Source organism: Apis laboriosa, unplaced genomic scaffold, assembly GCF_014066325.1.
Source record: "Apis laboriosa isolate Shangri-la unplaced genomic scaffold, ASM1406632v1 scaffold79_cov154, whole genome shotgun sequence".
NCBI lineage: Eukaryota > Metazoa > Arthropoda > Insecta > Hymenoptera > Apidae > Apis > Apis laboriosa.
In genome coordinates, this window is record NW_025224475.1 from 68,939 (window position 1) to 87,238 (window position 18,300).

Genomic DNA, 18,300 nt, shown 5'->3' on the forward strand with positions numbered 1-18,300 from the left:
GTCGGACAATGAGAGGTCGATCAAAGCAACGGAGAAACGACGTGGGTGGACCATGGTAGGCGGAGTTGAAACCTCGAGAAAACCTCCATTTTGTTCGAGGAGGGCGGTCTCGGTGTTCCACCTTCCCCTCTACCAGGTGGTACCACCTTGGGACACGATCGACCCTCCTCGAGGTGGAGGGAACTCGGACGCGAACATTGCCGAACAGGAGTTCGCGATACGCGTGTGCTTGCTGCCGCTTCTCGTATCCGTTCGTCGCGTGGTTCCGTGGAATCCGCGGCTTCGTCATTCTCACCTGTTCCTTCGACCCTTCGTCGACAACTGTCAAGTCGGGCGATATTCTCACTTTTTTCCGAACCGATTCGATTCGAGACGAACCGTGATTCCGTCGGCCATCGACTTTTGGTGATCTTTCGTCGTGTCGTCGCGCAATTCTTGTTCTCTCTGTTGAAATGTGGAAATGAAGGAAAAGAAAAGGAAAGGAAAGGAATGTGATAGATATTTGGAGAGTTTGATGACGACGAGAAGTATAATCGACGGATAGAGGAAGGGAGAAAGAAAGGGAGAAGAAAGCGATGATCGTTGATCGAGGTATTGATCCGATTCAATCGTGGAATCGGATGGATCGAGATAAATTCGCCTCCCGTGAAATTCTTCGTATCTTCGAGCGATAATCACAACAGAAGGAAAGGTCGAGCGACAAACACGACTCGATCCCCGAGCTCCATTGATATTAGGTAACGCGCTACAGTACGTATACAAACATCGTGTACGAAGGAACAATATACTGGCAGTACGATACACCGATTCTATTAGTGCGCAATGTTACGCGCCGCTGTTAACAATCGCGCCGAGCGTTTTCCATTCTTATTCCACGTTTCGCGGGATTCTCAAGAGGATATGGATTCAACCGAATTTCCAAGGATAGTAGAATTTTCGAGATCGAGCAACAGATTTGCGAGGATCGAAATCGGAATGTGTAAATTCGTCGAGTCGCAAAATCTAATTGAATCGAACTGATTGATTTACGCTTAAATGTAGGATAAATATCAAATTTCCCGTGTACTCGATCGAAGGAGATCGATAAGAATTTGATATTCGATTGAAAACGCGATAAGAAGAGCACATGGTCGATTCGTATCGCCCGTGGCGACCACATTTCAAGTTTGCGTTCGTATACGCGAAACCAATTCATCGAAGTCGACGACCATCGACCGTTGCAAACGAATCGTCGAACCTCCTCTGAACGTTCGTCACGAGCTTTTCAACTGTGTCTTGAAGAACGACAAATGTCTCTCTACGAATCTCGTCTTTCTCTACGAACAATCTCTAGAGTTCTCCTCGAGCACGAGAAGTTATCGAAACACGGAAAGTGAAGAGTAGAGCGATATTATTTTTACACTCGGCGATAATAATAAAAGATCGGATCACGAAGTACCGATACGAATCGTTAAAGATTACCGATTATATTACGCGGTGTTTACGATGCGGACCGACGAAAGAACGGTGAAATATCGTCGTACGTTGTGAAAGGGACGTCGATCCGTACATGCCTCTGTTCTTCCCTTCGCCACGATTCGACCAGTGAAAACACTCGCGGCGGGCAACGATGGATCTCAGTACGACGCCGAGAAGAATAACGGAGGGTGTGGCAGACCTTCAGAAGACCCGCGTCGCGAAAAGCGTCTTCAGTATCCGGAGTTTGGTCGATGTAGGGGACACGGATCTTTCCGAGGTCGAAGACAACGAGAAGATACAAAGTGAGTTGTTCACGCAACGATCTTTTTTTCTTTCCCCCTCCCTCCCGTCCTACGAAAGGCTTGTTGACGAGGCATATACACGATCGTTTATGTTATATGTAATTCTCTCATTCTCGTATACGATATAGAATACGATAATTCGTGTAAACACGACTCATTCAAAAGGGATTAGCAACTCGAGTACGAATGCCCCCGATATCCCCCCCCCTCCCGATTCGATCGAAGCGTCTGCCTCTCCGGTGTCAGAATTCCAGGGCGTCGTCATCGATCCCTTGGAGGCCATTTTTCCTCCCAATGATCGGAAAGAGATCGGGACGATCGATGAGACGAACGTTCTAGGAACCGCGGAGCCGTTCGACATTCCACGACCAAGAAATGCTCGTTGAAGAGAACTTTTTTGCGGGCGAGCGCCTTTTGTGCCCGCTGCTTCGCCGGGAACAACCAGTCCTTGTAGAGCAATCGAGTCAATTAAGGCTCACTTATACTCGGTAAATTGCGATAAGACGACGATTAAGTTGAAATTAGTTCCCTGCCCCCCTGGGGCCCGGCAAAAAGTGTATCAATGTCGTTATTGCCGACACGTATCGAAGGTAAATTAATACTCGTTTCCGACCGCTCCAATTAAACGTTACACGAAACGAGCTGGCTTTCTTTGCTCCAACCACGGATTGATCGGACGGATCGGTCGTGGGTTTCTCGGATGGATCGGAGGGTTGCGGAGATTTCGACGCCACGTTTAGATTCCCGCTTTTATCGTTCCCGCATCATTCTTTGGATTTATTCGTATAATTTTATTATTTTTCGATATAAATAAATTGTAGCTCAATATATCGCGTCAATTTGGAAAATTGGCCGAAGAATATCTCTATCTACTCGAAAGAAACATTTACATTTAGCAATGGAGCTTAACGAGTGTTCGGTTTTTCTGGGTGTGTATGTATATATATATATATATATATATAATCACAATTACGAATTCTACCGATATGAATCTAACGTCTAAACATATTTAACGTTTTAAATATAGCAACCCTGAAGACCTATAATTTGCATAATGGGTGCAGGCATATTGCTCATTTGCTGCACTAGTGACAATTTAAAAACTTATTATATTTTAATTATCGGATATAGAAATAATCATTTTTTTAATGATATAGTTTGATAAAGTTAAGTAAGAAAGATAATCAACGTAATTGTTAATAATTTTGAACAAAAAAGAAAATGAGCAATTTATTTACCAGATATGCAAACAACAACAAAGAACTCGTCAATGTTTCGTGTAATAATTCTAGAAAACAATTCGAGATGTAAACAAGAAAATCAAAAATTCGTCTATCACGTACGTTTGATTTGTTAAAGGGGACATCGCGCGTGACAAGAGATCGAATCTCTCTCTTCGTGGAAATTCATCGCTCGAGATTTCGAAACGTGGCGCGGAAACGCGTTCGACGCGACTCCTAGCCGAGGCGAGTTCCTAGGCTGGTCGATATGCAAAATAGCCGGCGACCGCGATAACTCGCGTTACTCGACTTTCCTCTCTCGCAAAATAAATAGCAAATTACCATTTAACCGTTGGCGATAAAGCGAAACGAGCTCAAGCGATAACGGAATCTCATTCTACGGGCATACCGTATCGCTTCGTTATCGGGTAATTAACAAGATAGCGCGCCGATTAACAAATTACGAACGCGGGGTCGTCATCGAGACGGTGTTGCCCTCGCGCGCTTTAGCGATCGCCTCTATCGCTTGTCCTTGTCGATCAATGAGCTTTGGTAAACAGTTCGTAATACAACATAAACCCTGAAACGGTTTACGCTTGGATAAAAATATGCAATGTGTAATAATTTTTTTTCAACTAAAATTTGAAACATTGTAATTCGATTTTCACCGACAAATTTGCGACCTATTATCGTTCGATCGTTAACAGCTCCTTTATATAGTTAATTTAAATGGAATAAATAGTCCACAACGATCGATAAATTTTATAAAAAAATTAGGAAAGAAATACTATATAATTATCTTTCTATATATTTTTATGGTTAAAAATTACAAAACTCATTTACTCGTCGTTTACTCGTATAAATCATTGCGCTAATTATCTTTTTTTTAAAATATGGAAAATATTATTAAGCCAAATCGATTTCACGTTTTTTACATTTCAATCGATACGTATTTTTTATTTTTTCTAACAGTTTATCTGTTAGAAAAAAAGGAAAAACAAATATAGAAAAATAATTAATAACAACAACAACTCTTCTAATAGTTAATTAATAATTGATTCTTAATGCGAAAAAATGTCTTGAAATTATTCGAAAACTTTCAACGTTCGTCAAACGAATCGTTTACCTTATGGATCGCGTTTTGTGTAACGCGATCGCTTGCCTCTCCTCCCTAAATTTATCCATAATTTTCGGAAATACGGTTTAAACGGTGGGATTAATCGGTCGCTGCACAACGGTTCCTCCACCGTTGGCCGGAAATGGCGACCAATGAGGATCGTCAGCCCAACGAGACCGTTCGAACGAGGGGGTGATTCGCGGTCGATTGGCTTCGAGGCAGGAGGGTCGTCGTTTCTCCCTATCCGAATTCAACCACCCTCCAAAAAGAAATGGCGGACCGCACGTATTTCAATCCTCATTTCCCTATTCGCGAAATAAAATAATAGTCGCGATCGAACGTGCACGGCATTTAATATCGTCAAATATTTCGAACGAGGTTCGAGAAGGGCGGTGTAACAACCGGTAACGAACAACGAGCGAGCTGATTGCGAAAAAAAAAAAAAAAGGACACCCTTCTCTCAATAATGCGTGGCAAGGAAGCCATAAATAACCGGAGCCGGAGTTTTACGCGTGCGTACAGGATAGAGAGTGGCGGGATCCGGTGATTGGTCGGCTCGGTAGAGCCGCTAATTGTGTTTTATTAGCGTTCTCTTTCCCCTCGCCGCGAAACATCCGCGATCCACGCTAACTAACCTCCGCCCATGTACTAACTATAAACGACATTGTTATTAAGACTCCTTACGCTGTATCTAAGGGCCACACAACTGCTCGCGTGCGTATAAAACGCGCGTGGACACGCCGCTCGCTACCTCTTCGCTCGCTCGTTAAGGGCTGTTAAGAAGAAGAAAGTGTATATATATGTATATATTCGAGGCCTCCAACCAACCCTATTCGTCGATCATTCGTTCGACGAATAAAAAAAATCATTTTTCAAGTCTTCAAATTGTTTTCTTCCTTCGATCGCGAGAGGAGAAAGAAAAAAGAGGATGTTTGGAAGTTTCGACGAGAACGAGGTAAACTCGAATTCGAAAAAGAAGGCGGAGACAAGCTCGCCAATTTTCTTTTCGTCCTCTCGGGGGGAGAGAGGAGGGGAGAGACTGGTAGGGGGGACGAGAGGATTCTACAAAAGGACAAGAAGAAGTAGAAGAGGAGATGCGGGAGAAGAAAGATGAAGAGGAAGAGGAGGAGGAGGAGGAGGAGAAGGAGAAGGAGCGTAAAAGGGGCGAGGGCAAGTCTTATTACGGCGAGCGGAGTCGGGCATGCTGGTGCAATCAAATAAATTAGCCGGAATTACGCGACTCGCGAACCGATGCTAGTGTAGGCGCACACCACACTCGTCCTCGCTACCAATTAGCAAAGCTTTATCCTCGTTTGGGCCTCGAGCATATTTCACCTGGGCCCAGTTACCTATCGTTTTCCGAGAAATTCGTCGCTTCGCTCTCCGGACCATCGTCATCGTTCCTTCGAGATTCGCGCCCAATTCTTCTCCCCTCGGTTTTCAGAGATCTCGGCCTAGTAGTTTAGTTAATGTTTTCGATCGTCGACGATATATTTCTCTCGAATATTTATTCGTTCGTTAACTGGCCGATGAAAGGAAAAAAAAAGAGAGAGAGAGAAAGGGATGAATTCTCGTTCAAAACAACACGTTTGAAGGCGATAAGGAAGTGGTGGTGCAGTCATAGAAACGCGTACCGATTCCCTTCAGCGGCGAAACGACGCCATTTATTCCTCGTGGAGAAGGAGGGTTCTATATCTTGGCGGATGCTGGACTCACGAGCGAAGGGGTTAATCGAACGAGTTGGAGCGCGCGCGAACATGGACGCGGAGTCCATCCATTCTCCGAACGCGGGCCCATTAAAGCGCATTACTCGGCTAATACTCGATTGTAAAATAGAACGAGGGGGGGAAGAAAAAGAGAAAGAGGAAAGGAGGAACTGGAAGGGACGGAGATATAGAGGAGAGAAAAGCTTATCTATGGCGGAACATCGATCTTTGGCGCGGCTCCGTTTCAAGAGGCCGCGAAACCGTTCCGCTCGTGTAATAAACGCGGTCTAATCGGTCTAACGAGCCACGATCCTCGTGGGAGTGAGGATGAGGAGGCAACGCCGCAGCACAGTTTTCTAGGTTCGGGCTTAATAACGGTAACAATATCGAAAACGAACGAGAACGCGTCGCGAACCGAAACGGTTACCGCGTATTCTTGCGTGACGCGTTATTAGCCGATTGCCTCATTAATCGCTCCGTCGGCTCGAGACAGGCCGAGCCACCCTTCCACCTCCCCACCGTTTCCATCCATTTCGATACCGAGTAATTGCTAATCGCTAATTGCGAGCTCAAACACTCCATCCAATTAACCCTCCCACCACTCGGATTAGACTCGACGCAACAATGTTTCACCACCGTCCCCCCATTATTTTTCACGTTTCACCCTCGATCTCATCCCTCCTAGTTTGAACCGAAAGCCTTGGCGAGCTCCCATCGATCGTAAATTACCACCGACTTTTCCACCGTGACGAGTCCATTAGACAATTCTCCACTATATCTTTATCCTCTCCTCTCTGCTCGCTTTTCCCTCGAAAAAAAAAAAAAAGAGGAAGGAAGATGAAGGGGCTTTCGAACGAGCCTCGTTTCGAAAACTATACTTTCCTTCGTTTTTATTTTAACGATCACCTGTTAACTCCTCGGGGCTGCTAATCGTTGCCGGAATATATCGGCGTCATGTGCCGTGCGGTGAACGAGGGTGCGATTTCAGCCTCCCTAGTTCGTTATCCCTCCCTCTCTCTCTCTCTCTCTCTCTCTCTCTCTCGTTTACTCTCGAAAAGAAAGGTCCTCTCTCGAAGGAGCGCGTAAACAGCCCCATATGCGCGGAGCGAGGAAAAAGAAAAAAAGAAGAAAGGAAAGGAAAAGGGAAAGGGAGAGGGAGGAGGAAAGGTTTACGTACCCCTTTCGATCAATTAGGGCTAATAAATGGCGTCCACGGTGGGGTCGTTGATGACGAGGGAGGAAGGGAAGGTCGGAGTGGAAGGGAAATATTATTGGAACGGGCCGTCAGGTCTGTAGGTTTATGCTATTAAAAATGTAAATATCTGCCGGCGGCTCGTTATCGGATGTAAATATGGCGGCAGCCCGAAACGGCAGATGGGAGGGGTGAAATTTCCAGCTCCTTTGTTTCGTTATTTATTGGAATGTGGGCCACGGGCTGAAGGAAACCCACGCTTGTACCGCATAGCCGAGGAACCGTACTCCTTTCGAACGTTTCAATCTATCCACCGCGCCGTTCAACCAGTGTGTGTCCGCGGGCCAATCCCAATTAAAATTCGAATAATCATCACGAATCGGACGAATTCGATTTAATCTTTGGACCATTGGCCCATTAACTCGATGCCTCGATAATTACGGATTTTTTTATCCGCCCATCTAAATACGTTGTTCGTTATAAATAGAAAATAGGGACGGAAAGGATACTCTGCCAGGGTTCGATGCATATTTTTCTACGCGATTGAAAAATTTTTTTCCAATGATGAAATCAAACTCCTCCACTTTGACGATGTCAAGTGGAAGGATTATATATTGAAGAGGGAATTATATTCAAGAATCATCAGAGGGGCACGTAGGAGAGTCTCGAGGTTGTTTAAAATTCGCAAAATGATTTCTTTCCATTCTTTCTTGTTCTTTTTATCAACTGTCGAAATATCGGTAATATTCACTTAACGGATCCGGGAATTGGAAGGGTTATACGATATCGTCGCTTTCCCTCCCCCTCTTCTGACATTTTCAACCGCCGAGTTTTGATATATGACTCAATAAAACGAGACCCAAGGCGGGACCCGAGTAAATATCAAACGTAGCGTTCACCTCGTTAACTTGTTCCTCGCTCGTCGAGATTGCATCGACATCCAAGGAAGAAAAGAAGCAAAGGAAGTAGCGAATAAAAGGGCAAAAATCGCGATGAGCAGAGACACGCTCGGAAGTAAAAAAAAAAAAAAAAAAGAAAAAAAAAATTCGATTAAAAAACCGTCCGTTAATTAAGAAAAAGAGTTCCACGATGAAAGATAACGGCTGATATCTTTCACCATATTTCATAACATGCAAAATTACGATATGGTAATATTCTATTTCTTATCCATCTTCCGTGAAACACAGTTTAAACTCTAATATTTAGATATCACGCCATATTTACGCGATATTTAGATACATCTAGGCACGCCTCAAGCACGGAACAATTATCAACGTGACAATCGACAATCCAGTCACGTGTTTGAAATTTCAATATTTTTTTTTTTTTTTTCTTCCTATATCCACTCGATGCAATTCGGTGCCGTGCATTATCGAACGATAAATTACAATGTCCAGTCTTAATGAAATACGACTGCGAAGCGGCAAAGGGTTAACCATTCTAATCGAACCACGTTGATATCTCGTTGCAACCGGGTATTGTACTCGTCTATACTTGAAGTTCGAGTAACGCAACGTTGGCACAACGAAGTCGTATACCGCGAGAGAGAGGTACGGCAATATCTTTATCAGATCTCCTCGTAGGACAAGATTGTTTAGATTATCGGCAGGTGCGTGCCTTAACGACCGGTAAAATTATCCTCGTAATTACGGACGTCCTAAAAATACGGGCAAGACTTTCGAGATTCTTTGCAGAGATAGGGCGGAAAGTGTCGTTTCCGAAATACGACATTATTACTTTGATATTAGGGATCACGTGTCACGAGGATAAAAGTTGCCACTTTGTGACAATTGCGAAGTCTTTTTTCTTTCTTTCTTTCTTTCTTTAAATTGTCGATTAACCACGAAAGAGAGATCTCGAATCTCGTGGAATTCTCGTTAATATTCCCGAGTCAATTAAAGGAACACGGAAAGCGCGTGTCGATCGATTTTCTGGGGGGCAGTTTTTTGTAACGAGGTTGGACACGCTTCGCCAGACCGAAGAGATTGTTCTTCTTTTTCCGTGTTCGCGAGACGAGAATTGGACGGGACTCGTGGCGCGTCTGATCGCTTCTTTCCTTCGATTCAATCTCCTCTCATCCGGTTGGACGGACACTGTTTGCATTTTTTCGACACCCTCTACGACTAAATTTTTCTCTCCCGAGGAAAAAGTTTTTTAATGGTCGTGCTTGACGGGACACGCCGGTATTCTTCTCTCTCCGCTCTTTCGACAACGACCACGATACAACAGCGGATGACTTCTTCGATGACTACGCCGACCCATTAGACTCGCTTTACCGCGTAGATAAATTGAACTAAAAGAAATATCCTAATTTATGGTCTTAAGAACGTAAGTGGTCGTTACCGCGATCTCGATAAGTTGGTTACAACGTTGCTGACATATGTTGTCCGAGTGGTCGGTTAATTCGTCCGGTATCTGATTGCGCATGAAACGAAACGCTTCAACATTATCCACCCGTCGCGATCCCCATCAACGAATTTCGTCGATCTGTGCGCCTCTCGAGTGGAGTGGGACGACTGATAGAGACGAGTCCGGGAGAGATCGGCTTTTTTTCTTTTTTTCTTTTTTTTTTTCTTTTTTTTTTTCTTTTTCTCTTTTTTCGTCCCGCGCTACGAGCATCCAATTCGATTTGTCCTTTAATCGCGAACAATAGAGAGGCGGTTAAGGTGATGGTGGTCGAGGTTACGCAGGTGTTAGCTGGTCGAAAGGCAGCGTAGCAAAACGCGCCGTTTTATCGGATCTCCGTTCTCCTGTTCGTCGCGCTGCCAATCTCCCCCCTCGTGCTAACCCCGCCGCGCTAACAGTTCTTTGTCGTCGTTCGTCACCGTGTTCGTCATTAGTTCCGCGCCACGAACGAGCCATCTAAGCCATCGTCCGTCGTCCTTCCACGAGGAACTCTCATTTCAGGGGGGACTACTTTGCTTCGCTTCGAATTACCTACTCGTCTCGATTCGTGTGGAAGACGAGTCGACCGAATCTCTTCCCCTCCACGATCGAATTATCTTGGACCGATTCGATTATCGAATATCGCGCGGAAACGAGAAAACGAGATTTGATTGGTTACAATGATAAGATCGACGTTGCTATTTCTATTTTCGTTAATTCGTCGACTCGATCGATATTTGGCAATGAGCAAACGAAATATATATCTGTTGGAGATAGAAGTTGGGTAGAAAGGAATAAGAAAAACGGGATAATTTAGAAGGCATCGATGAAACACACAGATGAGACATGGTTTTCCGACCGCTTCCTGAAGAACTCGAACGAATCGCGAATGGAATAAACTGCTTTCCGACCAATCGTTTTGAGTGATTCGAGGAGCGAATGACGATTCCGAGAATCCATTAGGAAACACGAGTTTAACACGATCGTCGATTTGGAAGCGCATCGGCCCTCGACCCGAGGGAGGATGCCAGGAATACCGACCGCTTCTCGGTGGCAGGACAAGCATTCCTGGCGACGGTGGCCACCGAGCAAAGTGTTTTCCCTAAATTCGGTTAAGATAGCGGGCCCACCACGAAGCCGTCCCGCTATTCCACCTCGATAACGCGACCACGACCAGCTCTACAGTCGCCTTGTTTTTTTCAACGAAACATTCCCCCAGTATACGCGAATGCGCATACCTTTTACCTCGATTACCAATAGACAAATCTGTCTACGCATCAAACTCGTGCAAACTCGTTTTCGATACAAATTTCGCCAGGAATTTTCATAACTCGCGATAAATCATTTCAATATTGGCATCGAACGAACGATGCTAATAACGTGTATATACGTTCGTTTTCGAGCAATTTGTCGAGGAATTTTTGTAGGAAACCGCGATGGGTTCTGTTGTCGAGCGACCTGCAGCGATCACCTGCTGACCCGCATTAAGCGTTCGAGGGTCACGTGGCGTGGCAAAGCCATTAGATGCCACGATCTTGATCGGTTAAGAGTAGCCACTCGTTTCTTCCTTTCCTCACCTTCTTTTTCTTTTTCTTTTTTTTTTTTTTTTCTACCGAGGTATTCCGCTATCTGGCGGACGGGTGCACGCACCAGCAATGAAGAGGCACTTACGATTAGACCTTTCGAAGATCCACTTACGCGATGGTCCACTAAAAGTTGGCGGTGCTCGTAAATCGACCCGAACGCGAGCATTTCCCCGGAGAATTTTTCTATCGGCCCATCGTCGTCGTCGTCGTCGTCGTCGTCGTCGTCGTCTAGACCAGACTCACCAGAAAAGATAAAGCCTTCGTGTTGGATTCGAATTCACTCGGGCTAACTTTGACCACTTTGCTCCACCCGAATTGCTTTTTTCCACCAGAATTCGTCCTCTTCTCAGATTTGTATGGTTATGAGATACGAAATGGCATCACGGGTCGACCCGTCCCCCTCGCGTTCGGCCATTTTGGTGGTTGTTGCAAAACAAATAAGGGTCGTTTACCTGGGCGAATCGGTCGCGAGGCCATTACGGCACTCTCGAAGACGGAACGTTTGATTTATATTCATTTTAGCGGACAATCGCACTTGTCGAGAATCATGGATCACCTTGGTTGTTTGGCCCGTATATTAAGATTCCTAATGACGATATCGTGGAAGCCAGTTAATATGGCCATGGTCCCCGGCCACGCCGCTTAATGGATTCTCAGAACTTACTTGTTAGCTCGCATGATTAATTTCGCATCGATGGACCGCGAAGAAATTGAGAAACGGAGAAAGTTGCTCTCCCTCGTCCTCTCCATCTTTTCCAAAACTAATTTCTATATTAATATCGATCGATCCTCCGCTGATAAAGCGTACGATCTACGTGCACGTTTCGCAATTTTGATAAGATCGGGAGATAATAATAATTTCTCTTAAAAGAGACCTCGTAGATCGTAATCGTAAACAACACCGACGCGATCACATATATGGATAGAAACGAAGGAAGCGAGGAGCGAAAGGGGATTGGAACGAAGGTGTGGTTACTGCGGGGGAAAGGAAGACGGAACGAGTGGGAGAAGTGGCGGAAGGGCACATGGGTATCGCGTGTGGGTTAATCAACGCCGGGCAACATTAATTATCGTTATCAAAGTCCTCGGTCTGAAGCGGTGAACAACGAGAGAACGTGAACCGAGCGTGTGCGAGCGACTAGAGTCTACGCAGCCAAGGCTCGAAAGCCACTTGCAACCCTTCCTCCCGTGGCCAATTCGTACATTCTTCCTCCAAGACATGCTTTTATGGAGGAACGTACAAATTCACTTTTCATTCATTCTGGAGGAAATTTTATACCTAATCGATCGGAATGGAAAAATTCCAAAGGTTTTTTTTTTTTCCATTAACAAAAATTACAGGAAAAAGAAACGAACGTTGAACGAATCTTTTTTAGAAGACGAGTTTCAACGAACGATGAGGTGATCAATCGTGAATTTCGCGAGGAAAGAAATTATTTTAGAAGAATAATAATAATAATACCTTGTCTTCGCAAATTTTTCACGGAACAAAATAACTATGATAGAAACGAAAGAAATATCGATGGTCATAAGTTGAGTACAAACATAAAAGCGTGTATAATTATTCCAATCACGGTGGATGTAAAAAAAAAAAAAAAAAAAAAAAAAAAAAAAGGATGGATTTTACGAGTCTATTTGTCAGCATTTTCTTGCAGATCTTGGTCGCACGGATGATTAGTAATTGTCGACAGTTACGTGAATTTAGCCGAGGCATAAGGAACCAGCGAACATTCACCGCGTTGATTAAACCCCCTCTCGAGTAATTCTTATCTACCTCCAATAAAACGCTTAATTATCATCCAATCCTCGTGGAAACGTTTAACCAGTGATTCATGCTAATGTATTTCATCGTTTAACGAAAAAGAAAAAATCAAACGTATATTTTTTATAAAGCGTTTTACGTTTGATTTCAAAGGGAGAACGACGAGCGCGTGTTAACGAGTTGACTATGATTCCACTGTGCGGCTGCGACTTCCTTCGACTTGCTCGCGTGCAACTTGTTGTCTAAGATCAAAGATTTCTATGAGAATCGGGTCGCGTTGCGTAGCATTATTGAAAAATAACCGGGCAAAAACACGCGGATATATAGGACAAGGAATAGAGAATAGAGAATAGAGAATTGCAAACAGCGAAATGTTTCCGTAAGCAAAGATAATTTAATTAATCCAATCTTCGTAAAACGGATTTATAAACGCGAACAATCGTCGGTAAAATTGTTTATCCCATCGAAATCAAGAGGCGACTTGAATTTCCCACTAATCATTCATCGTTTCGAAAAATCTACCTTCCCAAGCTTTCTCGCGAGATTGACGCGTACTTACATGTGTTTAATTGGCCATTGCCTTTAAACATCGATAAATCATTTGGCCCAACTAAAAATGAGAGAAGTTTGTTTATTCGTAGGCAACCGTTTTTGCCCTGCTACGTGACGATCGATATTTAACGAACGAGAATTCGGCCGGACGATCAATTACGTGCAATTACATCGTGCAACGATCGGGCATCGAATAGATATTCCAGAATTCTTGCGTCACGAGTTCGCATACCGTCAGACCCGATTCAACCTCGGGACGCCGGCTGCTCGATGCTTTTTCTCGATCATTGGCACGATAATTATCCTCATTGCCTGACGTTGAGACGCGAATTTTCTCGTATTCGGGTCAGATTCTGTTTCGCTAGTCTTTTGCACACCACGAAAAACTCGTACGATTTAAAAAGAGAGAGAGGAGGAGGAGGAGGAGAGAGATAGGCGTGGTGGAGGGAAGAACGGTAAATCAATATGAAATTATCGAGTCCATTTGGGTGTTTAAGTGGTCCCTTGCAAGAGAATAACTGGATCTGGTCGTTCGGCGGTGCTTATCGCTAAGGAGGAAAGAATAAGTCGGATGGTAGAGGAGAATGAAAGGAATCTGTTACGAATCGGGCGAGGAAAAATTTTCTCTCATGAAATTAACGTAATTGGGATAAAACGAAGAGCGATAATCAATGATGGAATCAAGTTCAATAAAAAGGAACTGTATCAAATTTCAATGCAAAAGGAAAATTGATTTTTACGAAAAGAATTTTTACTCGTCAAACTTTCAAATCTGTTCGACGAATATATTTCATTCTACTTACTGGAAGTATTTTTTTTCGCTTTAACGTTTAACTTCAAGCCTGTTCGAAAATATCGTTTCTCTTTCAAAACACTTACAAAGGAATCTGGTTCGTCGAATCTATTTGCGATGGAATCTACTCAATCTCTTAGTGGCTAAGTGCTATAGCGGAAAGACGGATAATTCGACTAAATGATTATTATTAGAGACGCTTGGTCTAATAATTGGAAAATAGTATTTTCCATCAAATTGTCGACGGTTGTTGGTTATCAATAAGGGCGCGTTAAGAGTTAATCGTGGAGCGTAGTTGTATCGTAAAAGCAAACTGCATCTTCTGTTACACGTGTTTCTTCGAAGCTGTAGATAAAGTAAAAGGCCCGTGAAAGAAATGCTCGGCGTTTCGATTAACGAAAGGCGTAGATAAAATGTGGTAGCTCGGCCGAATGGGCGGGGACGATCCGAAGGGAGGGAGGGACGCGTATAATAAACGCGTGTAAATCGATGAATGCTCGGGCAAATCAAAGTGTCGCATAATTACGCCGATATATACGCGCCGGCTAATAATTAGAAAACGCGCGGTCAAGAAGGAACGACGCGCAATTAGGAAGTATTACAAATTTTACGAGTGCGTATAATATAATTCAGATATTGCACGGTGAAACGAGCTGTTCTCAAACCGCCCCCTTTCGTTCCCCTTTCCCTCGAACATGCGAACATCGGATATTTTTATCGGATACAGCTGTATTTTCCCAATCGTTGCATAAATACTAATGTATTTACGATTTTGAAGTCATGTCGTAACGTGTCCTTCTTTTTCTCGATTAAGTTTATTATACAACGCCAACGTCCCCCCTACCCCCTAAAGGGGTAAAGGGATAATATAAACATTTTCGTATCTATTTTTCCTCGAACGAACGAGTTAATTAAACTGTAAGCAGCGAAGAAACGTAATAAAACGAGCGACAGCGGTGCCTAAAATCGATGAAAAATGGATCGATCGTATACCGTGACTCCACGTGTAAACCGTGCCCCTCACACGTACAGAACGACTTGACGACTCAATTACACCTTCTTCTCGATTGGGGATTGAAAAAGCGGCACAAAAATCGTGAACGTGGCCGATCAGTCAATCCGTGAACGACGAAACGTAGTCTGGTAGATTCGATGAACCGTGCCAAATCGTGGCAAATCTATTACGGTTGCGTGCCCCTACCGATATTATCTATCTATCGTGAGCGTGCCTCCGCGAATACGGATAATCCTGTCATTCCGTTAACTGTCTGCCGACTGATCGTTGTCGACGCGAAATCTCTCTCAGTTTTGTCGTTCGTCTCGATCGATTCCCTCTCTCGGATCCGACACTTTTATCCTACCTAATTTCTTTATCTCGATAAGAAAAGAAAGATCGTGCCGCGATATTTCTCGTTTTATTGTTGAGATTTTTCCATCGTTGGCACGAGTTGACGAATGGTAAAGAAAATTTGAAGGTAGACGTGACAGAGCGAATCTTTTCTTTTCCTTCGTTAATGAAAAATTATCGATCATGATAAAAGTCTTGTCTTCTGTAAATTTTCTGATTATTCTTTTACTTTTATTTTATTTGTTTTGCGAAACGAAATTAAGTAAATAGGATGTAATCAAAGATAGGAGAAGAATCGATTTCATAAAATGATAATCGGCAAAGCAAACGAGTCTATCTCGTCTATCGAGTCGCGTGCTTTGTTTCGTTTTATTTAACGTCAATATAATGCCGCTTGGTACGATCCCATTGTATGTTTTTTCTAATGCATTCGGGACACGAACGTTTGTACAAAAATGTCGATCATTTTGCACGATAAACTTTTCTAACGACTGGTAACGAACCAACGAATTTAATCATGCCCGGTAACAACGATTAGGAACATTATTATAAATCTCGACGAGTAGTAGTTTGATCGCGAAATGAATTTATTATTACCCCTTTTATAATTAATCCGATCGTGTAAAACGCGGAACGATGTCCGGCAGCGTGAAATTCCTCGTCTTTCTTGGTCGCCGAGGCTGGAAAAAATAAATTAAAAATTAAAATAAATATTCTTATTTCTTGGAACAGGATTTTCGAATAAATTTTTTTTTTTTTTTTGAAATAGCAATTATACTAGAAGAGATAAAATTTCGAATAATAACAAGTGCACGGAGTCACGCGTAATTGAGTTTTTAATACGTTTTATTTATATTTGATGTATGATTTTCTTCGCATATTCTTTTTTTTTTTGTCACGCGATATATTATCACTATGATATAAATAGAGACTTAAAAGACTTCGAGTAAATAATTTCTAATAATTTTAATATCATTATAATACATTGAAGTAATATTATTTTACATAACGCAAAATGCTCGGTGTGCATTTACATAACGTGTAAAAAAACTTAATCTCTTTTTAAAGACTAGGAAATAAAAAACGCAAGATAAAACGTAATCGATAATCATCTTGCGTTTTTTATTTTTATTTCAATTATTATTTCAATTAACCAACAAATCCAAGATATAAATAGAAAATAGAATATATTCTTGTTGAATCTAGTTGAATCTTAAACGAAACGTTATCTGATAACATTTCAATTTTTCCAATTACTCCATTATCTTTCCACCTTTTCTCCTCTTCCAAAGATTTCCACAATCACTTTCCTCCCGCGATCTCACCGCCACAAATCGACGTCTTCTTTTTCTCTTCGTGACTTGGAAGGGGGTGGAAAAACACGAGACAGGGAGGAGGTAAAAATCGTGGGGACTAGGCGAAGATATAATGTCTCGGGACGGCGTTATAATTCAATTCGTGGCAGAGTTAATCCGGCTGACTTGGACGGGGTATAAGGTGTACGGTGGAACAAGTGGAGGTAAATGAGATCCGGTTAAATTTGAGTTTAGTAAGTTAGCGGAAAGTTGGCGGAACTCCGCGGTCCGTCACGCGGGGCACCGAGAATAGGGAGCTGACGGTGCATCGTGCACGCCGAGCAGTCGGCCGATACCGTACACGCGGTGTAATTGCAATTAGCATATATCACAGTGGCGTAGTTCGAGGAAGCACGAATGCACGCGAGCCGTCCACTGGCGTATCCATCCACCGCGTTTCGCGGAAATGTTGGGGAGGGGGGCGATGCGTCGTTTTAATGAAAATGTCGAGAGTTTGTCGACTGGGTAAATCGTTGAGATAAGAAGTGAGCATTAAACGCGAGGAGTTAATCTTTTATATCGCGAGGAAAAATCTTTGACCCGTTGAAATAGTTGAAATAGTAATGTCTTTATTATTAAAATTCAAGTTCATCTCGCGACAATGAGTTTAATTGAGGAAGTGTGTGCGTCGAGAGGAATGTGTATTTTTATCGATCGGAGAGATGAAAGGAACGGCGATAATTCTTAAAAATGATCTTTTTTCCCCTATTAATTAGGAGGGGAACGAGTTATAAATATACGTATATCAGGGAACAAATTGCGAAGTGGATAAAAGAAAAGAATTTTCATGTAAAACAAGAAAGGATTCCTTTGCGCTACAACGAGATAATTATCTTTCGAAGGAAACAATCTTTGCATCATCGAGTTAATCTTTACAATTTTTTAATAATAAATTGTTTCTACTTGGCGTATATTTGATATATCTTTTAACGGTTAAATGATCATCGAAGATTATTTTCTTGTAACTTATTATTGTTAGCATTCTGGTATATTTTTCTATACAGTTTATTCTTTCACTGTTTATTTACACGGATAGGCACGCGTATGGCGCATCGCGCATGTTTACTTCCCTTATGCGATACCATCTCGTTGTTGCTTATCAGTTGTAATTTACCGTGCGAGTAGTTCAGATAGAAACTTTTCACAGGATGTGCGCGAAATGAGCACAATTCTATTCTACGTTATTATTTACATTACGCGTGGAATTACGTGGAATATTTATGCGAGTCACGATGAAAGTCTCGATGAGACGTTTTAAACATGTTTAAGCGATTAATTCGAAATATAATTTCTTGCAATTTAAATCGAGTGAAACAAAGAATTTGAAGTGTACCGTGGTCGAGTTGGGAGTAAAATTTATCGATTATAAACGCAGATTTAATCGACGAATCGGGGGCATGCTCGAAAACTCTTGACGCTTGTCACCGGAATTAGCGCAGGCTGTAAAACCGCAGAGACGTGGAACAAATTTATAGCAAGGCGACTTGATTAGCGCGACATTGCGCGGTACACCGTGGAGAATTT

General features: G+C 42.8%; 1 protein-coding gene across 2 annotated transcripts in view; it reads left to right on the forward strand.

Moving 5' to 3' along the window:
• The first annotated feature begins 247 nt into the window (after nucleotides 1–247).
• The window catches only part of LOC122719480 (homeobox protein aristaless-like), a 69,050-nt gene continuing 50,997 nt past the window's right edge, over nucleotides 248–18,300 (forward strand). The window contains exon 1 of one of the 2 annotated variants that reach the window (XM_043945314.1): nucleotides 248–1,760. In XM_043945314.1, coding sequence (XP_043801249.1) covers nucleotides 1,610–1,760 — 151 coding nt within the window. In that variant the 5' untranslated portion in view covers nucleotides 248–1,609. The remainder of the gene's footprint in view (nucleotides 1,761–18,300) is intronic. The other variant, XM_043945315.1, reaches the window with a different exon arrangement.